This window comes from Globicephala melas, chromosome 2, assembly GCF_963455315.2.
Source record: "Globicephala melas chromosome 2, mGloMel1.2, whole genome shotgun sequence".
Classification (NCBI taxonomy): domain Eukaryota; kingdom Metazoa; phylum Chordata; class Mammalia; order Artiodactyla; family Delphinidae; genus Globicephala; species Globicephala melas.
In genome coordinates this window covers 90,728,743-90,752,294 of record NC_083315.2, presented here as the reverse complement: position 1 = coordinate 90,752,294, position 23,552 = coordinate 90,728,743, and the positions used below count along the sequence as shown (strand labels likewise).

General features: G+C 40.2%; 2 protein-coding genes across 5 annotated transcripts in view; both read left to right on the top strand.

The window, feature by feature from the left end:
* MAPDA (N6-Methyl-AMP deaminase) overlaps positions 1-23,552 on the top strand; it is a 27,448-nt gene extending 3,896 nt beyond the window's left edge. The window contains exons 2-12 of one of the 4 annotated variants that reach the window (XM_060294398.2): positions 1,403-1,516; positions 2,791-3,019; positions 3,261-3,391; positions 3,880-3,940; positions 7,443-7,527; positions 13,237-13,318; positions 15,450-15,576; positions 16,617-16,697; positions 18,899-19,037; positions 21,117-21,237; positions 21,759-23,552. In XM_060294398.2, coding sequence (XP_060150381.1) covers positions 2,957-3,019; positions 3,261-3,391; positions 3,880-3,940; positions 7,443-7,527; positions 13,237-13,318; positions 15,450-15,576; positions 16,617-16,697; positions 18,899-19,037; positions 21,117-21,237; positions 21,759-21,831 — 963 coding nt within the window. In that variant the 5' untranslated portion in view covers positions 1,403-1,516; positions 2,791-2,956 and the 3' untranslated portion in view covers positions 21,832-23,552. The remainder of the gene's footprint in view (positions 1-1,402; positions 1,517-2,790; positions 3,020-3,260; positions 3,392-3,879; positions 3,941-7,442; positions 7,528-13,236; positions 13,319-15,449; positions 15,577-16,616; positions 16,698-18,898; positions 19,038-21,116; positions 21,238-21,758) is intronic. The other 3 variants (XM_060294396.1, XM_060294399.1, XM_030842886.2) reach the window with 3 other exon arrangements.
* On the top strand, positions 8,357-10,762 carry LOC115845181 (mitotic checkpoint protein BUB3-like). The gene is made up of 2 exons (XM_030842891.3): positions 8,357-9,410; positions 10,647-10,762. Exons 1-2 carry the CDS (start codon positions 8,440-8,442, stop codon positions 10,654-10,656), a joined length of 981 nt encoding a protein of 326 aa, XP_030698751.2. The 5' UTR covers positions 8,357-8,439; the 3' UTR covers positions 10,657-10,762.

Below are 23,552 nucleotides of genomic sequence, written 5' to 3'. Positions count from 1 at the left end.
TTGGATGGATATACAATTAATTTAACCAGTACCCTACTGATGGACATGTAGGTTGTTTCCAATTTTTTGCTATTATAAATAATGTTACAAGAAGTGTATTTGTACGTATCCTATAAGATACAGGATAAATTCCTAAAAGTATAATTATTGGGTCAAAAAGTATGTGGGTTTGTGTGTGTGTGTGTGTGTGTGTGTGTGTTGCCAAAATACCTTCCAAAAATATCATACCAAGTTCTGCTCCCACCAGAACTTTTACTCTCACCTTCACCCATATTGGGTATTCTTCTGAGCTTCATATTTTTTTCTGAATAATTTTACAAGTTAAGTCTTCCACATGAACTTTAAAAATCAATTTCTAAGGAATAATTTTGGGAATATTTTGATTAACATTTACTTTATAGGTCAATTTATGACAAATTGACTTTACTATGTCAAGGTATGTTTTTCTGTGTTAATGACATCTCTTATGTACTTCAGTAGACATATTAAACATATTGATTAAATAGTCTATCTTTTTTCATTTGTTACTATTAAGCACTTACTACGGCATTTTATTGAAATTCTATTGAAATTTATCTCATACTGGGTTAGCCTTTCTGTGGATTTCTATGGCTCTGTCTAGATCTCTACAAACTATTTTCTTAATTGCCCATTTTAATATCTTGGTAACTTATTTAACCCTCTCAGTATCAATTTAGTGATTTTTAATGTGGTGAAAATATTTATTTTACAAGCTTATGGGGAGGGTTATAGATAATATTATTAAAAGTGCTTGCCACTTAACTGGTAGGCTCTGAATGGAAACTGCTATTCTTATCAACATCATCATCATTAATATCTGAGGACCATACTTTGAAAATTACTGAATTTCACTTGGAATTTTGTCTTAATTTATAAGCCACCTTCAGAGGTAAAGGGAAATTAGGATTTATTTATCACCTACAAAATGCTGGGCACTGTGTTAGGTGTGAAACTGCACTCCTTCTCGGGTGGGACTCAAACCCACGGGCTGGGGCTCGAACCCACCTGCACCTCAGATTGGGACTTGAACCCATGATCCCTGACTTAGGAGGGACTCGAACCCACTGTCTTTTAAAAAAATTTTATTTTTGGCTGCATTGTGTCTTTGTTGCTGTGCGTGGGCTCTGTCTAGTTGCAGTGAGCCGGGGCTACTCTGCATTGCGGTGCGCGGGCTTCTCATTGCTTCTCTTGTTGCGGAGCACGGGCTCTAGGCTTCAGTAGTTGTGGCGTACAGGCTCAGTAGTTCCCGCTGTCTTTTAATTGAAACCGCTCTCCTGGTGTCAGGACTTACTGAAACTCAGGTACTTTTGTCTTGGCGCAGAAAGAATTCATTGAGAGGGAAAGTGACAGACAAAGAGTGAGTTTACTTTTTTATTTTTAGGCTGTGCCTGCACGGCGTGTGGGATCTTAATTCCCCCACCAGGGATCAAACCTGAGCCCCGTGCAGTGGAAGCGCCAACTCCTAACCACTGGACTGCCAGGGAATTCCCAAAGAGTGAGTTTATTAGCATGGGATGCTTGTAAGAAATTCAAGCGGGCAGGGGAGAAGGCTCTGCCCCAGGACTGAGAAGGCTTCATTTTTATAAACGAAAGAAAATTGGAGAGGGGAAGAAGACCACCTTCTTCCTCATTCTTGGGCAGACGTCAAGGCTTACATCATTATTTCCTCCTTTGGCCCTGAAGGGTTTAACCAGGACTGTCATGCTGCTATTTAAATCATATGTATATTAGCAAAAAGGTGGTAACATATACTAAAATATGGTAATTCATCTCAGGTTTCAGTATAATGTCCCCTTTCACCTAGTTTGTTTCCCTGTATTTCTGTCTTGGCTACACAAAGCAATGCTATTCTTCAAGGACTATTAACTCCCTGACTTCATGTAACAAGATTCAGACGGGTATCTATTATCTTGTGTTTTAACTATCAGGGTTTGTGGCTTAAGTGCGTCTGATGCTTGGATGCACCTGTTCTTCCTTCAAGGTAGAGTAGATTGTTGCTAGGTTACTGGATTCTTTTTTTAAGTGGTCGTTAGCTTACAACAGTCTCCCAGACTCCCTTGAAATTCCCTTTCTGTCTTTAATCCTTTAGTGGGATTTTTAAAGTAACTGTTTAATTATCCTACTGTATCCCCATCAGGTGCTAGGGAGGTAGTATAAGCCATAGTCCCTGTTAGGAAGTTTATATAGTCTGGTGAGGAAGAAAGACAAGTAAATCAGTGATTGAGATACAGTGTGATAAAGTGCTGAGTTAAAGGTAGTCACTGGATTATGTGGGAACATAGAAGAGGGGAATTTAAAGTACTTTATTAATCCTCACAGCTACTCTGCATTTTTATCGAATTTTTATCCCATTTTTACGAATAAAGAAACTGAAGCCATGGGGTTAAAAGTGACTAAGGCCACACAGCTACTTAAGAGCAGAACTGGTAAAAGAATTAACCTAGGTCCATCTGACTCCAGTGCCTCTTCCTTTATATATTTTAAATAGTTCAAAAATGTAAACTTTTGGACCCAAAATAGGTCTTATAAATTTCTAGTTTTAGAAGTAGTTTTATAGAAAGTGCTAATAGGTAAAGGAATATACCCTACTAAATTTCAGATTTTAATTCACCTCTTACCAGCTTGAGGGCTTTTCTTATTTCTTGTTCAGGTTGTTGGCTCACTTAAGTTAGCTTTGGAGTAGATTTTGTCTATAGAGGAATAAATTAACAAAACCTGTTTCTTTGCTTTTGCATCAACATCTGAAAATGTTCACATTCATTTAAATAGGTGAAGCTGAGCCCAGAACCATGCATACTGTTTATCTTATCAAAATGGGTGGAAGTGAAGCAATCTGAAGGAAATTCAAGACCACAGAACTTACTGGCTGAACCACATTGTATTGTTCATGCCAAGAATAAGTGTTTGGAGAAAGACCTTGCTATTCTGCTAAATCATGATGGAGGCAGAAGAACAACAGCCATGGAAGACAACCTTTTACTCAGAATTACCTAAAGTGGTGAGAATTCAACCAAGGAATCTGGAGTGTTGTTAATTATAATGACTTCTGTGTTGTTTCTTTTCACAAAAGACAAGTACATTTTATAAGTAGAATTTGCAAACTCTGTACATTTTAAAAGTTATATAGCTACATCTAGTAGGCAGTTTGCCTAGTACAGACTACAAACATCAAGCACCTGGTATGATGCTATGAATCTAGTGGACTTGAGAAGTTTTTACTGATTGTATTCTTATTTTAGGAACTTCATGCCCACTTGAATGGATCCATTAGTTCCAATACCATAAAGAAGTTAATAGCCAAGAAGCCAGGTCTTAAAATCCACTATCAGATGACTATGATTGACAAGGGAAAGAAAAGAACTTTAGAAGAGTGAGTTTGGGGAGATTGTGGACATACTTCTTTTTTTCTCTATTTTGCGATTGTAAATAGTATGTAAGGATTCAGATTTTTGTAGTTAAAGGAATAGGGTAGCCATCTGGTATGGAGAGTATAACTTGACTTATAGCATTTTTTCCAACTGTCAGACTGTTGATAGTATTTTTAGTGATTTGTATTGTTTGTGAAGTTACACTATATTGTAATATTCTTTAGACTTGAAAATATAGACTTGTTGGTTTTTTCCCCCAGTTTCCTGCTACCACTTGGGGTAGGGGTTGGGGGTGGAGAAGGGAAACTATTACTTCCCACTTAAAAGTAATGTATGATTTTCAGTCATTTGATTATCCCTCCAGATCAATGTAATTTTTGAAAAACCTATTCTCTAGTTCTTATAAATATATGATTACTATTAGCCTAAAATCAGTTAATTTAGTGAAGTTTTTGATGACTAAAGTACGTTAAAACTTTTCATGTTGCAGATGTTTCCAGATGTTTCAAATTATTCATCAGCTTACTACTGGCCCTGAAGATATTCTAATGGTGAGAAATGAAGTAATTTTTAGACTGGTTTAAAAATTAGTAAGTAATTGATGCCCTTCTGTTGTTGCATGTGACCTTTTGCTGTCATCAAGAATCTGATGAAAAATGTTTTCTGCTTTTTTTATGGTAACTCTTTTAAAACATAATGTAAGACATTTGTCTACGAGGTAATATCAAAAGATATGTTCATTATAAAAGATATGAGGAAAGAATCAAGATCAGAATCTTCTGTTAGGTGGTGGACAATGTGGAGGAGCAAATCTTGTCCTGTTTTACATATATATATATATGAAATATCTGACCACAGACTTTACATGTATTGCTTGGGATACTTTGAACTGCCCCTGGGTGGACATTATAGAGAATGAAGAAGTTCAAGAGGTGCTTACAGATTGAATGATTAATCCCTAGGGAAATTGTGCCTTCCCTCTGGGGATGAAGAGCTAGAGGACTCCACTGTGTTGCCTTAGCTGAAGCTAGCTCTGTGATACTACAGTCTGATATGGCAGACTGGCTTCTGTATATTGATCTGACCAGGTTGGCATTTTAAAATATTCTCTTTGTAATTGGAGAGAAGCAGAATCCTATCAGTGTTCTTAACCCTTAGAAAAAATGCAAAGTAAGAAGTGTAACCTGCGTTTCTGGAGAGGTGACTTTTGACTGGTCAAGAAAGAATTTTCCTCCTTGGCTGACATGGATCCTCATGGTAGTTATTAAGTAAATTAATCACCTTTTGGAGGAGTGTTAACTCTAAAAGTTTAGTTCAACAAAAGTTGACTGAGTGCCCACAATGTTCCAAGCACCCTGCTAAAGACTGGGAGATATAAAGATAGATCAGCATGGTCCCTGCCCCTCAGGAATCTATAGTCAGGCTGGAAAGACAGACCCATAAGAGGATAAATCCAACATCATGAGGTAAGCTCTGTGTTACAGACATGAACAGGGATTTATAGGAACCGAAGGGAGCATTGTCTAATCAGCCACTCAACAGGTACCACTGAACCCTGCTAGGAATGTCCACCACAGGAGGCTCTGTCTCACTTTCTGTTGTTGAGTGTAACAGAGCAAACCTGATAAAATTTTAGATTCTGAGAGCTCCATGGGTATCATATGCCATGCTCATTGTTTCATTCCTTCCAAAGTTGGTAAAAAGCTTTATTAAAATGAGGCGAGGAATTAAGATTCTGTAGCATTTGACTTAGTGCTACTTAGACGAACACCTGTAGGTGGTCGAGAGGATGACAGTGAGTTGCCCCAGAGAGTGAAATTAATAACATTTACATATAATAAATGAATCACGTGTGAGAGTAAGCCAAGAGATTGTTTACAGATGTGGGACTGAGTGGGGATCACTTAACAGTCAAGTTATGGCGACGGGGTGTAATCTCAAAGAGACAGGATTGAAATGTGACTGAAATAATATTAACTATTGCATGTGCCAGACACTATACTCAAGATGACTTTCTGAGGTGGGCATTTATTTTTTAACATTTTTATTGGAGCATAATTGCTTTACAATGGTGTGTTAGTTTCTGCTTTATAACAAAGTGAATCAGCTATATACATATACATATATCCCCATATCTCCTCCCTCTTGCATCCCCCTCCCACTCCCCCTATCGAGGTGGGCATTTTTATTGTTCCCTTTTTGCAGATGAAAAAAACTGAGGCCTAAAGAGGTTAAGTGTAACTTGTTCAAGGTCACTCACTGCGAGTAAGTGGCAGAATTGACTATTTTGTCCGATTCCAGAGCCCATGTTCTTTCTCATTCAAGATGTGCAGTCTTACCATTCTTGGAGAAAGCGGAAATTTAATTGTGATGGATTCTATCTGAAGAAAGTGCTTGAGTAGATGTTCTCAGTCCAGCGCATAGGAGAGGAAAGCCCAAAGTGCCAAGAGTTGCCCTCGGTACCTGTTGCTGCATGGAGCAGAAAGGGCTGAATCTGGCCAACACGGATATGGACCCTAGGGGAGTGTTCTTGGACGTGAGCTAGAGATGATTCCACAGGCCTTAATGTGGCCTAGAGAAATCTTCCTCCCATTGCTCTCAATCAGTATTTGCCAGCAATCTTCTGTTGTTCTATTTGGTTTCACACGTACCTCACCATCAAGAGAGGGGGTGCCCTGGATAGTAGATAGGATCGCTTCACACCCTCACTTCCACCCTCGTTGGCAATTCATACATTACAAATAGGCTTCTGCGTTAGTCTCCTGTGAGCTGGGGTAGGGTGTCTCTGGGTCTGCTTAGTTCTGGAGCAATGATAAGATGTGAGTTCTTCAACCTGCAAAGATGAGGCCTGTGCTCTGGTGGTGGCAGAGGCAGCATCATGGGGTTCCTGAGAAAGCAGTGCTATGGGGTCCAGTGCCTGTGATGATGCTGCAGAGGCTGCAGGGTTATGCTCAGTGGTGGAGGAAGCAGTGGTGTCTTGCTTGGTCCAGGGGTGTCACGTGATTTTGAATGCTTTTGTGTTGTCCTGAGCTGTGTAATCTCTGAGGCTGATTCTCCAGACCTCCTGGTGAATCCAAGCCACCCGTTATATTCATATTATAATAAGTTCCTTTTTTGGCTTTAGTGTAAAGAAAAAAGATGAGGCCCAGATCTTGGATTGCAATGAATCCACCAAGGCGGGGCCACCCAGTTAGGCACCATCTGCGCAACCAGCCAGCCTTGTTCCTTGGCCAGGACGCCGCACCTGCATGCCCATGTGCACATGGTCAAAGCAGGTTAAGAGTAGGATACCAGCTGTAAGGACTAACTAGGGCTGGTTGTCACAGCATTTCTAACTTGGTCCTTTTTTCTTCTAGATTTGGTATATTTTAGGGTTGATGGCAATGAAGGAAAACATGCCTTCAGCCGTTAGATGTCATTTATCTTGGTGATTTAGTAATTTTTGGATTGTTGAGTTTTGTGCTAGATTGGATATAGTTTTACTCAAATTTATCACTCATTTTCTTTGCCTAAGAAGAATCTTCCTAAGTACTTCTGGGGGCAATTTAACCCTGCCGGAAGAAATTCTTGAAAAATACAACTTATCCCTAAATAGCTTGAATAAGAATCTTAAGCCATGACTTTAAATTTTACATCAGTACTACCTAATCATTTTAGTTGTTTATTTCCATATGTAATGAAATTTCAAATAGTATACACTTATAGGTGGTTTTACTGGTTTTAGTTTTGCCTCTGTTTTATCAGTCTGCTGTTCATTAGGAAATAGAGAAATGGTTAAAAGGGGAGAAGAGAAAAAAAAGGTGTGGGTGTTGTCCAGATTTGGATTTCATGTGAGTATGGGCACTGGGTAAGGGGAGCTATTGGAAATGTGGTAGTTTTGTCACAGCCTCCACCAGGGGTGTGACAAAGCAGGTCATCCTCACCATGTGGGAGACTCCCAACACCACTTGCAAGTCAAACTTAATGCATGAAATAAAACTGTAGCACGTGGCATTTTCATGGGGACGCTTACACTAACATAATCAATATTGCATACATTGCCTTTATTATCAGGTCACGAAAGATGTCATTAAAGAATTTGCAGATGATGGTGTCAAGTACCTGGAACTAAGGAGCACACCCAGAGAAAATGCTACAGGTAGACTCTAACTACTTCTCAGGAGATGTCTATCTTTTTTCTCGTGTGCTTTGATGATGCATGTGTTTGCAAGTTGAGACTATGAAGTATTTACTTTTACACTATTGTAAAAGTAGGGTCAGTGGTCCAAATCTTCTGATGTACATTAATGATGTATGTTATTAATGAGTGAGTTATTCTTTTTTTTTAATTAATTAATTTATTTTTGCCTGTGTTGGGTCTTCGTTTCTGTGCGAGGGCTTTCTCTGGTTGTGGCAAGCGGGGGCCACTCTTCATCGCGGTGTGCAGGCCTCTCACTATCGCGGCCTCTCTTGTTGCGGAGCACAGGTTCCAGACGCGCAGGCTCAGTAGTTGTGGCTCACGGGCCTAGTTGCTCCATGGCATGTGGGATCTTCCCAGACCAGGGCACAAACCCGTGTCCCCTGCATTAGCAGGCAGATTCTCAACCACTGCGCCACCAGGGAAGCCCCGAGTGAGTTATTCTTAACTTAAAAAAATCAGGTCAGGTATTGTCTGAAGGGAAATAAAAAGACCTGCAAACATTTTGTTTGTTCTTATTTTTCTCACTCTGAGAAAAGAACACTTTTTCCTTATAGTTACATTGTCTTAAATAAATGCTAGTTCGAGTTCCCTGCATCAAGGCACTTGTGAGACAATGAGTGGATGCAGAATCACATTTCATGACAATCACTGAAATGAAGGTTATTGACTCACGTCTCAGGGACTGATGGTATCTTAGGCCAGGAGCAAGCTGTGATGTGGCAAAACCTCTCTGGATGGAGATGAGTGGATCTGGATGTGATCTGGAGAAATTTCCTGGGACCCTCTTTCCATAAGAGCAGCATCAGGGAGAGCTACGAGGGAAGCTAGGCGGCGGCGAGTAGCGGCGAAGTTGCTTCAGAAGGAGCTAAGATGACCGGTTCTAACGAGTTCAAGCTGAACCAGCCACCCGAGGACGGCATCTCCTCGGTGAAGTTCAGCCCGAACACCTCTCAGTTCCTGTTGGTCTCCTCCTGGGACACGTCCGTGCGCCTTTACGATGTGCCGGCCAATTCCATGCGGCTCAAGTACCAGCACACCGGCGCCGTCCTGGACTGCGCTTTCTACGATCCAGCACATGCCTGGAGTGGGGGATTAGACCATCAATTGAAAATGCATGATTTGAACACTGATCAAGAAAATCTTGTTGGAACCCATGATGCCCCTATCAGATGTGTTGAATATTGTCCAGAAGTGAATGTGATGGTTACTGGGAGTTGGGATCAGACAGTTAAATTGTGGGATCCCAGAACCCCTTGTAATGCTGGGACCTTCTCTCAGCCTGAAAAGGTGTATACCCTCTCAGTGTCTGGAGACCGGCTGATTGTGGGCACCGCAGGCCGCAGAGTGTTGGTGTGGGACTTACGGAACATGGGCTACGTGCAGCAGCGCCGGGAGTCCAGCCTCAAGTACCAGACTCGCTGCATACGAGCATTTCCAAACAAGCAGGGTTATGTATTAAGCTCTATTGAAGGCCGAGTGGCAGTTGAGTACTTGGACCCAAGCCCTGAGGTACAGAAGAAGAAGTATGCCTTCAAGTGTCACAGACTGAAAGAAAATAATATTGAGCAAATTTACCCAGTCAACGCCATTTCGTTTCACAACATCCACAATACCTTTGCCACAGGTGGTTCTGATGGATTTGTAAATATTTGGGATCCATTTAACAAAAAGCGGCTGTGCCAGTTCCATCGGTACCCCACCAGCATTGCGTCACTCGCCTTCAGTAATGATGGGACTACACTTGCAATAGCATCATCGTATATGTATGAAATGGATGACACGGAACATCCCGAAGATGGTATCTTCATTCGCCAAGTGACAGATGCAGAAACAAAACCCAAGTCACCATGTACTTGACAAGATTTCATTTACTTAAGTGCCATGTTGATGATAATAAAACAATTCGTACTCCCCAATGGTGGATTTATTACTTTTAACAAAGAAACCAGGGAAAAAATTTAATTTTAATATTATAAGAACCTGAAAATATTGGAAAAGAGGTTTTTATTGCTTTTTTTAAAACAAACACTTTCTTTAGTGCATGAGATGGTTTGATGGTTTGCTGCATTTAAAGGTATTCGGACAAACAGAATTTGAGGGCAGCGACAGCACTTTTGAGAATCAGTTTTGACCTTGATGGTGTTTGTTTCTATTGTGGAAATAAATGTTTGTGAATAAATGTAGGTAGTAAAACCCCCTTTGCATTCTTTGTGGACCTTAAATGGTAGAGAAAAAGGCTCTTGAGCCATTTGTTTCTCTTGCTGGTTATAGTTGCTAATTCTAAAGCTGCTTCAGACTGCCTCATGAGGAGGTTAATCTACAATTAAACAATATTTCCTCTCGGCCGTCCATTATTTTCTGAAGCAGATGGGTCATCATTTCCTGGGCTGTGAAACAAAGCGAGGTTAAGGTTAGACTCTGGGGAATCAGCTCGTTTTCAATCTTATTAGGGTGCAGAAGGAAAACTAATAAGAAAACCTCCTAACATCATTTTGTGACTGTAAACAATTATTTATTAGCAAACAATTGATCCCAGAAGAGCAAATTGTTTGAGTCAGTAATGAGCTGAGAAAAGACAGAGCATATCTGTGTATTTGGAAAAATAATTGTAACGTAATTGCAGTACATTTAGACAGGCATCTATTTGGACCTGTTTCTATCTCTAAATGAATTTTTGGAAACATTAATGAGGTTTACATATTTCTCTGACATTTATATAGTTCTCATGTCCATTTCAGTTACCCAGCCACTGGTGATTAAGGTTAAAAAGAAAAAAATTATAGTGAGAATGAGATTCATTTCAATATAATGCCCTGAAGCAGAACATGAACTTAGCTTGGCCTATTCTGGGTAGTACCAAATAGTATTTTTGTTGTCACACTTTTTGTTTTTTATTTACATTATTTGCAAATGTATGTTTCTGAATGGTACTTGGACCTTTACTGAAATTTATTTTATCCATGATGTATTTAAAAAAAATTCTTCTGATACAGAGAAAGGTCTTATTTGTAAGTATTTCAGTGAAAACTTAGTGTAAGTCTGAACCCATCTTTTGAAATGTATTTTCTTCATTGCAGGTCCACCTAATCATCTCGTGAAAGTGGTTTCTCTATGGAAAGCTTTGTTTTGCTTCCTACAGTTACATGCTTATCCCCTAAGGGATGTGTTACAGTCATTGTGGACGCGTTATTTAGTATGTGGATTTCTCTGTTTTCTGTCTTGCAAAAAACTTGTCTGTGTGCCCTTTCATACTGACTGTGTGTAGGATGCGGAGTCTTTGTGTCCTTTTGCAGTAGTCTGAAGAATTGTTTTCCCCCAGCAAGCCCAGTTGCTGTGTACGAGCAGCTTGAGCTCTTTCTGTAAAATAACCTAAACCTGTTAATTCCATGCTGTCTAATAAATCAGAGATTCAGAACCCTTAAAAAAAAAAAAAAAAAAAGAGCAGCATCAGGAGATATTCTGTAGTGCCCTTGGGTCCTCCTTAGCACTTTGTCTGTGACCTAAAGAGGCCCTACCAGATCATCTTGCACCCTGATATGTGTAGCCCAGCATCATTCAGGGGGTAAAATTTTTGAAACTGCATATAGTAAAGTAAGTGCTGAAATGAGACAAGCAGAAGATTCTTTTTTTTAAAATTTATATTGGAGTATAGTTGATTTATAATGTGTTAGTTTCTGCTGTACAGCAAAGTGAATCAGTTATACATACACATATATCCACTCTTTTTTAGATTCTTTTCCCATACAGGTTATTACAGAGTACTGAGTAGAGTTCCCTGTGCTATACAGTAGGTCTTTATTAGTTATCTGTTTTACGTATAGTGGTGTGTATATGTCAATCCCAATCTCCCGATTTATTCCTCCCCCTGAGCAGAAGATTCTTATCTCACATTTTTAAACTGTAGGATCCTGATGAGGATAGTGAAAGGGAAGGAAAGAAGAGACCTGCCAATTATTAGGGCTAGTTGACTCTTCAAATGGAGATTCAAAGGGGAATGTCACCTTAAGTATGCAGCAATAGGGGAATAGTTAAATAAAAGTTAATGGAATATTTGGCAACCATTAAAAATATTTGCAAAGACACTTCAATGACGTGAAGACATGCTCAGAATACAGTGTTAAATGAAGGAACAGGATACATATATACCTAGTAGCATCTCATCTGTTCAAAACTATCTATCTATCTATCTATCTATCTATATATGTTTATACACACATATACACATATACACACATATATATGTTTATACACACATATACACATATACACACACTTAGAAAAACAGCCAGTGGTTATTTCTGAGTGGTGGGATTACAGGTTATTTTTATTTTTCTTCTTTATAATCGTCTGTGTTGTTTCTAGAGATTTTCCACTAAACATAAACATTTTGGGCTTCCCTGGTGGCACAGTGGTTGAGAGTCCACCTGCCGATGCAGGGGACGCAGGTTCATGCCTCGGTCCGGGAAGATCCCACATGCCGCGGAGTGGCTGGGCCCGTGAGCCATGGCCGCTGAGCCTGCGCGTCCGGAGCCTGTGCTCCGCAGCGGGAGAGGCCACAACAGAGAGAGGCCCGCGTACCGCAAAAAACAAAACAAAACAAAACAAAAGTAAACATTTTATAACTGGGGTATGGGAGTATTTTAGAAGAGGTTGTTCTGGAGAGTGCTTTTTCAGAGACCCACAGAAGAGGAGGACTTGAGCACCTGAACTTGAAAGAACGTCTCTAGTGCCCTGGATGAGAAACACTGAGTCTGAGCAGGGTTGAGGGAGAGGATTTTTTCCTGGACAAGCAGGAAAACATTCTGCTAGTAGAGAAAACATTTTCTGGCATTTTTTGTTTTTAAGGACAGGCCTTAGAAAAGGGCTTCTTTTTTTTTTTCTGGCCACACTATGCACATGGGGATTTGGTTCCCCAACCAGGGATCGAACCCATGCCCCCCTGCAGTAGAACCACGGAGTCCTAACCACTGGATCACCAGGGAATTCCCACAAAAGGGCTTTTGTTATTCTTGTTTTGTTAGAACAAGCATTTAAACTTTTTATAGCAATTTGTGAGAGTAGGTTTTTTTTTTTTAATTGATTATTTATTTATTTTTGGCTGTGTTGGGTCTTCGTTGCTGTGCGCAGGCTTTCTGTAGTTGCGGTGAACAGGGGCTACTCTTCATTGTGGTGTGTGGGCTTCTCATTGCAGTGGCTTCTCTCGTTGTGGAGCACGGGCTCTAGGTGCATGGGCTTCAGTAGTTGTGGCTCGCAGGGTCTAGAGCACAGGCTCAGTAGTTGTGGCACACGGGCTTAGTTGCTCCACAGCATGTGGGATCTTCCCGGACCAGGGCTCAAACCCGTATCCCCTGCATTGTCAGGCGGATTCTGAACCACTGCGCCACCAGGGAAGTCCTGAGAGTAACTTTATGTTTGTTGAATTTGAGAATAATTTTTAAACAAGCTTGAATTTTATGTCTTTTTTTTATTTCATTTTTCTAGTATTTCTTTTTTTTCAATTTGATTAAAGTATAAATGGTATTTACTAAAATGTATCCATAACTCATCTTTAACCATACCCGTATCACACATAAAATGAAAATGTATTTGTTCATATAGGGATGCTAATGTTGAAGGATGAAGTAGTTGATGATCTCTTTAAAAATGTTTTATTTGTGTCCTTTCCAGGAATGACTAAAAAGACTTATGTGGAATCTGTACTTGAGGGTATAAAACAGTCCAAACAAGAAAACATAGACATTGATGTTAGGTAAGAAGCATTGTACCTTAGTGGTCACCATTTAAAATACTAGAATGTGAAAAATTTACTCTTTTGAGCCTGAGTATAGTGGATTTTATAAATCAACCAATAACCGATTTTTATCTTTTAATAAAAAACAGAGTCAAGAACCTTGTTGTTTAAAGTTGAGAATGCAATTCTGAATTTTTTCGTGTGGCAGTAAAGTTCTGAGTCCTGTTGCTCTTGTGAAGTATGGCTTCCCATGGCTCTTCAGCGAAAATCCAGGCTTCTTACTGTGGCCTGCAAGGTCCCACGTGGCTGCCTTTCTTACTTCAACAGCCTCATCTGGACCACTGGTCACTTATCACGCACTGGCCCGCCCTCTGTTCCTCAAGTAGTCCAAGACTGTCCCACATCAGCACCTTTGTACTTCCTGTTACTTTTGCCTAGAACACACCTCCACTGTATCCTCGCATGGTTGGCTTCTCATTATTCAGGTCTCAGTGTGGCTGTCACTTCCTCAGAGGGGCCTTCCTTGACCACCTTATCTAAAGTGCCTCCCCACATCTTCTAGTCACCCCGTTTATTTCCTTTATGGCACTCTTCTTAACAAGATCAGAAGTCTTCTTGTTTTGTGTACACACACTCACCCGCTAGAGTGTAAATGCAGTGAGGCCAGGGCCCTTGTCTTTTGATTCACCACTACCCCACCAGTACTTAGAACAGAGCTGGCACATAATTAGGGCTCAGTAAGTCCTTGAAGGAAGAAAGGAAGAAAGCTAACTGTATAGTTTCTGGCTATAAAATCTCTCAAAATTAAGCTTAACTGGACTAATACCCCAATTAAAAAAAAAAACAGGCAAAAGACAAGAGAATTCAGAAAAGAAGACATACAAATGGCCAATAAATGTATAGAAAACTATTTAACTTCACTAATCAAATAATTTTAAAACGAGATATTACAATGCCATTTCAACAGGTACCCTGCTCCCCAAAAAGAGTATTAACCAGTGTTTGTGAACTTACACACTGCTGGTGAGCATATGTAATTAATAAAACCTCTCTAAAGAGGTATTAAGATCTATAAAAATAATTTCCCTCTGTGATCCAGTAACTCTGTTCTAGAAATGTATCCTAAGGAAATAGATTGATTAATGTTAAGATTCTTCACAGTAGTGTTATTTATAACAAAAAGTAGAAAATATTCTAAAATGTCCAACAATCAGAGAACAATTACATTATGTTATATTCATATGATTTATATTGTTTTCTAACATTTAATGGCAGGGGAAATTGTTAAGTGGAAAAAAAAAAGACTGCATTTTATATATAGTTGATCCAGATTTTGTAAATAAATATATGCTGGAGAGATTTCTTTATTTTGTAAATAAATAGATAAACTAATAAATGCTGGAGGAAAATTACACAATATTAGCAGGGGTTCTCTGGGTATTTGATTCCTTGTAGGAATCCAGCTAATGTATGAAGAATGAATTTGTATCAGCTATTGGATACATGTTAGAATTAGAATATTACCAGTCATGTAACCCTTAATGAAATAAGGGATCTAAGCCTCCTGATGAAAGAGCTATCACCACCTATGAAATCCTCTTGCCTCAATATTGAATCTGATCTGATTAAGCCTCTAGACTAGATCCAGTTTCCAATTCATAGGAAATACAAGAGACAGGAGAACATGTTATCAACATGGGGATTCAATCAGCAAAATCAGATGTGGGAAACTATAGGAAAAATGATGTGGTTTCTTCAACAAATAAATTCAAGAAAAGAGGCCGGGGGGAGGTGTGAGGTAGAGGGTGGAGGCATGGGGGAAGTGGCTATAGATTAAAAGAGACTTGAGACACGTTGACCAACACAATGTGTGGACCTTAGTTGGATTCCGAATCAAACTGTAAAAAACAAATACATGAACAAAAAAACAGGAGATAGAACTTTGAACACTAACTAGATATTTGGTGCTGTTTAGTAATTTATGTCTCATTCCTTATGGCAAAGTAAGATGTCAAGTTAGTCAGGCTGTACTTTTCCAGTAAGATGTATTCCACGTAGCCTGCCATACCTCTCTGGCCATACTCAAGAGTTGTCTTTTTCATCTACACAATCAATACTCATTTTCAACTGTGTTTTTCTTGTATCAAAGGTATTTGATATCAGTCGACAGAAGAGGTGGCCCTTCAGTAGCCAAGGAGACTGTTAAACTTGCTGAAGAGTTCTTCCTATCTACTGAGGATACAGTTCTTGGCCTTGACCTCAGTGGAGACCCTACTGTAAGTTACTTTTCCAAAACATATTTTATGTCTAAAAGGTAGAATCAGTTTGTGGGATGAGGATTAGCTTGGAGCATCCTGCTTTCTCCAGAGGTCCAGCAGACTCTGTGTGGATGAAGCCCTATCCTGCCCTGGATGACCAGAACGTCTATAGCAACTGCTCTCAGACAGGGTTCTGTGAAAGAATTAAGCCCCCTAAAAAAAGAGGAAAAGATTTGCATGACAATATGATTATTTTATTTTGGTTCACAGCTAGTACCATTCTACTAGAGAAGTTAATTTATTAACATGTAATCCATGTCTAATGCTTAATTATGGCTAGGGCTTAATTGTCTCACAGAAGCCCCAGTTGAGAAAGGCTGGTCTAGAGCTTCTTGGTCAGATTCAAGCAGGGTGCCTCAGCTGTGGCACTACTGACATTTGGGGCCAAAGAATTCTTTGTTGTAGGAGGGTGTCCTGTACATTATAAGATGTTTAGCAGCATCCCTGGCCTCTACCCAATAGATACCAGCACCCTCTTAGTTGTGACAACCAAAAATGTTTGTAGACGTTACCAAATGTCCCCTGGAGGGCAGAATCACCCCAGTTGAAAACCATTGAAATAGAGAGTCCTGTGAACCTGGTTCTTACGGTTTTGTCAAAACCTGGGCTGTTCTGGCCTTGTTTCATCCGTCCATTTGATAGAAGCTTTCTTTACAAATCATGCTGGTTCCTGAATCAGGTGAGTTCTCCTTCTTAGCTTTAGATATCTAGATATCCTTCCGAAAGTAAAATTTGGTGACTGTTATATCAAGCTTAGCTGATTGTCATCAGGTTCACTGATACTTAAGATTCTTGAGGGCAAGGACTGTGTCTGTGCCAGCTTTGAATTCTCTAACATGTCTAGCACACCATAGATACTTTATAAACAAAATGTGCAAATAAGTCCATCTGCCGTTTTTTTTCTGCCATTATTTTATTTCTTTTTTTATTGAGACAGAGTAACCAGTTCTTCAGTTTGCCTGTACTCATACATCCTCATTTTAACTTTTGTCTTCAAGGTAGGACAAGCAAAAGACTTCTTGGAACCTCTTTTAGAAGCTAAAAAATCAGGTCTGAAGTTGGCATTGCATCTTTCAGAGGTAAATAATATTGTAAAATTAGGCTGGAGAGGATAGATTACAATGGAAAATAATTAATGGAAAATAATAATCATTTGTACATGGCTAAAGATAGACCTGGCTTGGGAAAACATTTTTAGAAAGAGAAAGTAGAAATATTTTTGTGTAAATTATAATGATGAAGGCATAACTTGCTTTAGTCCCTCACGTTACTGTTCCTTTGTTTTTGTGGTTCCTGGGGTTGGCTGTTGACGTGCACTATGGTTGTGTCCTTAAAACAGCTTAATTGACAGCTTGCTAGAGAAAATGCATGAATTTATATCAGCAGCCTTGTTAGCGGCAAGATGACACTGAGAAAAGCATGAGTTTGTCTCACCTGTCCTTGCAGGGAAGGGACCTGAATGTGTCACGTACACTGGCAAGAAAGGAAGTAGCTCATCATCATTTTATAAGGCTCAGCAGAAGATCAAGTGCCCCTGTGGCACCAGCTCCTTGGCAGCATGAGCACAGTGCAGATAATGCACAGAGAGTAGCTGGAGAACAGTCACTTTCTTAATCAGCACATCCCTGTGAGGCAACCAAGGGACTCTCCTGGACTTTTCCCCATTTTACAGATGGATTTACTTTCTACTTCAGTACTTCTACCTATTACTTTTTTTCTTTTTTTAACATACAAAAAGCTATACATAATTATACAACTTGATGAATTTGTTTCTTTTTTTTATTATTATTATTTATTTTTATTTTTGGCTGCCTTGAGTCTTTGTTGCTGTGTGCGGGCTTTTCTCTAGTTGTGGTGCACGGGCTTCTCATTGATGGCTTCTCTTGTTGCAGAGCACGGGCTCTAGGCGCACGGGCTTCAGTAGTTGTGGCACGCAGGCTCAGTAGTTGTGGCTCACGGGCTCTAGAGCACAGGCTCAGTAGTTGTGGAATACGGGCTTAGTTGCTCTGTGGCACGTGGAATCTTCCCGGACCAGGGCTCAAACCCATGTCCCCTGCATTGCCAGGCGGATTCTTTATCACTGCGCCACCAGGGAAGCCCCTGTATTTGTTTCTTGAATGCAGGAAATAATACTTAGTTTACTTACCTCGTATGATTATTTTGAGAATTAAGGTCATGATTTAAAGACTAGGGGAAAAATGGGAGCTTCGTGTCAGTACTGGCTCTTTTTCATGTCTACAAAGCAGAGAGTCAGTAATCTAGTGGCAGAACTTAAAATCTAGGATCCATGTTTCCACACTCTGATCAAAAGATCCTTCTTGTGTAGGACACCCTCTAGTTGACCAAACTGATGCCAGATTGAAGTCATTGGTCAGGATAACAGAACAGCCAGCATGAGGCCAGTTACCTCTGGCCTTTGTGCACAGCATCAGAACCTGCTCTTTACCTTAATTTCTGTGGCTTTTCTTGTTTGGTCCATTGGATATAAAACATTTCATTTCAACATGTTATGGTCGTTTGTCTTTTAGGCTATCTAGGAGATGAAGAGCACAGCCAGACATTTTCATGGTGGTTGTGGTTTGCACTTAGCTAGCCTTGTCGTTAGATAGAACATGAGCGCACTGTATGTGGATGGAGTCTGGGCCCCGGAGTCAGATGGAGCCGGGTTTCACCCTTATCTCCAGCATTCACTAGCTCTGTGAGCCTGGACAGCTTTTCTTTAAAATGCTTTGTATTTTTAACTACAAAAGTTATATGTATCTGAAGAAAATCCACGTGTACAGAAATAGTGTAAAGTAGAAGTAAAGAAATAAAAAATGAAAGGTCCCCTTAGTTCTGCTCCTGAGTTGATCCTATTAACAGTTTTGTTATTTATATATATTTTTTCTATCCCTTTTTGTAATATGTATGAAGACATATACACAACACAAAACACACATATGCATATAGAGTTGTGAGATTTTGTTTTTGAAAATTACTTTTTCTGAGTTTTGATTTCTTCATCTTAATGCTTTTGTATGATTCTTGTGAGGTTTAAAGGAGAATGGTGTGAAAAGGCTATTGACTCCATAGTTACTATCATCAAAATGAATCTAGAAGAATACTGGGAAATAAGTGGGAAGATAAAAGGCAAAGAAGGGAGCTGGAAGGTCTAAGTGGTTCAGCTTCCCAGAATGTCTGCATTACCTTCCCAGAGGGACAAAATACCTGGCTATAGAAAAAAGTACTTTTAAGAACCACTGAAAGAGGTTATTGATGCCCTCTTTCCCCTTTTTTTGAGATTCCAAACCAAAAAAAAGAAACACAAGTACTCCTGGACCTGCTTCCTGACCGAATTGGGCACGGCACATTTCTCAACTCCTTGGAGGGAGGATCCCTGGATCTGGTGGACTTTGTGAGGCAACACCAGATACCGCTCGGTAAGGCTTAAGGCTTTAGGTCCTCCAGGCAACTCACTGTCCCTTCCTCCCCAGCCCCCAGGTTGCAACCCATATGTAGAGAAGCACTGTTCTAAATACATAAATATCATTTAGAAGTTAAGTGATGCTTTCTCAGCCTCATTTAAGTAACAGGAAGTTTTAGCTCCCATTAGAGTATAAGCTCCATGAGAGCAGGGCCCTTATCTGTCTTGTTCACTGCCACATTCCCCAGTTCCTGGAACCAGGTATTATATTGAGGGAATAAGGTCGTCTAGTATTTTGGAATGACTTTAACCAATTTATGTATGTTGTGAAAATGTGTAACATTTAGTTAAAAATTAAGACTTATGCAAGATTCCAAGTACATTTTTATATGTCTGTTAACCATCACACACTTGCTTGTCTGCATGTGTATACCTGGAGCTTTTTTTTTTAATTAATTTATTTTATTAATTTATTTTTTTTATTTTTCATTGCTAGTATAGAGAAATATAGTAGATTATTTTATATTTATCATGTGTTATGTGACATTGCCGAACTTAACTTATTCACCATTACTTCGTAGAATAAGTGATGAGAGCTGACATCTCTCCTTGTTCCCTATCTTAGGGAAAAGCATTCAGTCTGTCGCTATTAAGTATAATGTTAGCTGTAGGGTTTTTATTTTTATTTATTTATTTATTTTGGCTGCGCGGGGTCTTCGTTGCAACTCGTGGGCTTCTCTAGTTGTGGCGCATGGGTTTAGTTATCCTGCGGCATGTGGGATCTTAGTTCCCCAACCAGGGATTCAACTGCGTCCCCTGCATTGGAAGGCAGATTCTTAACCACTGGACCACCAGGGAAGCCCCCCTGGAGCTATTTTTATTTAACAACAAATACTTATGAAGTGCCTACTCTGTTCCAGTCACTATTCAAATTGCTGGGAATACAGCAGTAAACAAAACGGACAATGTTTCTTTCTCAAGAAACTTATATTCTAGCATAGGTAAGAGAGACAGTAAGCAAATACACAAGAAAATACCAGTGTTAAGTTCTTTGAAGAAAATTAAACAGGCCGGTAGAATAGTGATGAGATAACCACTTTTGATTGGATAGTTGGGGAAGGCCTTTCTGATGAGGGAAAGAAGCAGTTGGCTGAAAACCTCTTTACTGGATGATGAATTCACTGAACTTACAAATTTAACAATTTGCAGTAACACCTGTGTGGGTGTGTTTTTTTGACTAACATAGAGTTTTTCAGCAATTCATAATGGGTGAGATTTCTTTTCTTTTTACTAAGGAAATTTTTAAACCTCTACAAAAGTAGAGGATCTTGGAAACCACTTGCATAGTGATCTTACTTGGTGTGGTGGCCCGGCTCTGCTCTCAGCAGGGGCAGGTTGGGTTTGCCATTGCTGGGACTGAGTGGCCCTGTGTTGCAGCCGCCTTACTCAAGGGAGCAGATGCCATCAGTCAAGTCAGTGAAGTATTTTACTCTGGCTGGGGAGCCGGGCATAGCTTTTCAAGGCAGGAGTTTTATAATCATAGAAGTCGTTCTTAAGATGGACTTGCAGCAGGCAGTGAATGGATGGTTGTCTGAGTAAAGGAGTTTAGAGGTTTTCTTTGAAGCCATAGAAGAAGTCCATTTCTGCTCTTGGCTTTTTATAATACTGTAACCCTCGACAGTGCTACCATTTTCTTACCTTTACTTTAGCTCCCACTGTAAGACCAGGAAGAAGTGCAGCAACCCTTCAAAGATTCCTTCTGCTCCCCTATCACGATACTTCCCTGCCTTCTTCATGGTGACTGGCTTATCACACCCCTCTTTCCTCTCCTTCTTTGGTAAAAGAAAGGGAGAAGCACAGGGCTGTGAAGGGGATGTTAATTCCCTGCCATGAGCTGCAGCACATAGTTCCCACACAACTACACTCATTGGACTACAAATTTTCACATGTAAGAAAAGGTCAGTTTTGTAAAATAATGAACTACTGAAAATTAGCATAGTTTGGAAAGATTTCTCATGTATCTACTTGGTGACAGTGAATGAGTCTACTAATCTGCTTTTAATAAGAGGCTTCGTCCTTTCCCCCCTTCATCTAGAACTCTGTTTGACCTCGAACGTCAAAAGTCAGACAGTTCCATCTTATAAGCAGCATCATTTTGGATTCTGGTACAGCATTCTCCATCCTGCCGTGATCTGTGTAAGGTGTTTTGTTGTGAGGTATTTTGCTCCTCTTTAGTCCCTGAGTTGCCATAGGTCAGACATTCACTACCTAGCTGGCTGCCTTGCACACCTTGGGGGTGATGCCCAAGTGGAGGAGTGAGAGGAGATTGGGGCTTGAGAGGCTGCAAAGGGCCAGCGTGACTCTGGTTTGGCTCTACGGGGAAAGGTCCTGGACAGTACCTGGGGGAACAACAATACTGATGCCCAGCACCCAGCCCTTGCGATTCGGCTTTAACTGATCTGAGGGGAGTCCTGGGCACAGATACATTTTAAAAGCTCCCTCGGTGATCTAAACATGCAGCCGTGGTTGAGAGCCACTGCCCTGGTGTTTTATTTTTTGTTCTTAAAAAGGATAAACAAGCCTGTTCAGTCACAGATGTGCATGGATATATTTATAAGCCCCTGTTGAAATTCTTAAAAGAAGCATGGTAAATAGGAAAATACTCTAAACGAAAGCTGTTGTTTTTTAAAAAATCATTTCCTCGTTCATTTTGAAACTTTCTTGCTTATGTTGGCAGACCGATGATAAGGGTGTTTTTGCAACACACCTTTCTCAAGAGTACCAGCTGGCAGCTGAAACATTTCATTTGACCCAGTCTCAGGTGTGGGATCTGTCTTATGAATCCATCAGCTACATCTTTGCTTCTGACAGCACCAAGTCTGATCTGAGGAAGAAGTGGAATCATCTGAAGCCAAAAGTGTTCCATTTTTAAGCTGTAATGAGGTGAACTACTTTCGAGTATGTATGACAACCTAGATCTCCCTGCTGTATCCCACTTAGTAAGCTGTCCACTGCTCCCTCCCGTGGAAGCATAGCAGCCAAGTGCCGTGGGCTCCAACACTAGCACCTTACTCACGGCGGATGCCCAGTCTCTCTTAAACTGACTGGCAGGCTCTGAGGTCGTCCATGGCTCACCTCCATGCTGCTTACAGGAAGGGACTTGAAAGTTGCTGCTCACTGAACTCCCCATTCCAGCAGTGATTTTGACTTAACAGTCCTTCATTAGTGATCATGAAACTTCAAGAAAATCAAAGTAGGTTCTCATCAGGAAAAGTTTTGGAATTACTAGTCTAAATAAGGTGAAGAGAGAAGGAAAAACAGATTGTCGCCAAAACCTTTAAGCCATCTAGCTTGTGATGACAGCTCTGTATTTTGTTGTGCTTACTTTAATCGGACTCCTTTCACTTAAGTATTCCCCAGAACTGTGGACTCCAGGGATACCATGCATTTTTGTGAATCCCAGTAGCCAGGGTTAATCTCCTTTGGGTGGGTGACCCTAAGTGACAGATAAAGCTAGCTCCTGATATCTGCCTTTGCCCTTCTCATGATTAATCCTCCTGGAGTCAAGATACATTTTAGATTTTGAATCGAACAATGGAGAGAGAATTGATCCATTCTTATGTTCATATCTCATCTTCCCTCCCCTACCTGGTTACCATAAAAATAATTCTCTACAGAGTTGACAAGACAGCCTCTATACTCAGATTACAGTAAAAGAGAAATGGCAGTGCTCTCTCTCTCTCCCTCTGTGTATATATACGAATGTATGTATGTGTGTGTGTGTGTGTGTATTAAGTTCTGTGGCATTGGCCATACAGAATAAGCAATAAAGGGAAGAATGATAGCATGGGGAAAATAAAAAGAAATAATAGCACTAAGGAAACAATTGATGAGAACAGATATGACTGTCCAGCTCCTAATATATTCTTGCTTCCTCTGCTGCACATGCCATCCAGTCTGTCCCTACAAAGGCTGAACAAGTATTAAAAGGGAGGGGTGCATAGATCCTCTTGCTCCCCCATCAGTGGGCTTGGTTTCTCTTTCTTAGAATGTTTGAAGACTATGTATTATTTTTTGCTTCTTCCATCCTCAGGAGTGGCAGATTGGGTGGCAGATAATGGTTTGTGAGCTAGTTTGAGATAAAATTGGGTTTTCCTTGGTAAGAGTTTTGCCTTTGCCCTATTCCTTTTTTTTTTAAACATTTTTATTGGAGTATAATTGCTTTACAATGGTGTGTTAGTTTCTGCTGTATAACAAAGTGAATCAGCTATACATATACATATATCCCCATATCTCCTCCCTCTTGCGTCTCCCTCCCACCCTCCCTATCCCACCCCTCTAGGTGGACACAAAGCACCGAGCTGATCTCCCTGTGCTATGCGGCTGCTTCCCACTAGCTTTCTGTTTTACATTTGGTAGTGTATATATGTCCATGCCACTCTCTCACTTCATCTCAGCTTACCCTTCCCCCTTCCTGTGTCCTCAAGTCCATTCTCTACGTCTGCGTCTTTATTCCTGTCCTGCCCCTAGG

Excerpts from the sequence above, each read along its gene's own strand:
- LOC115845181 (XM_030842891.3), top strand. The coding sequence starts at position 8,440 with ATGACCGGTTCTAACGAGTTCAAGCTGAACCAGCCACCCGAGGACGGC.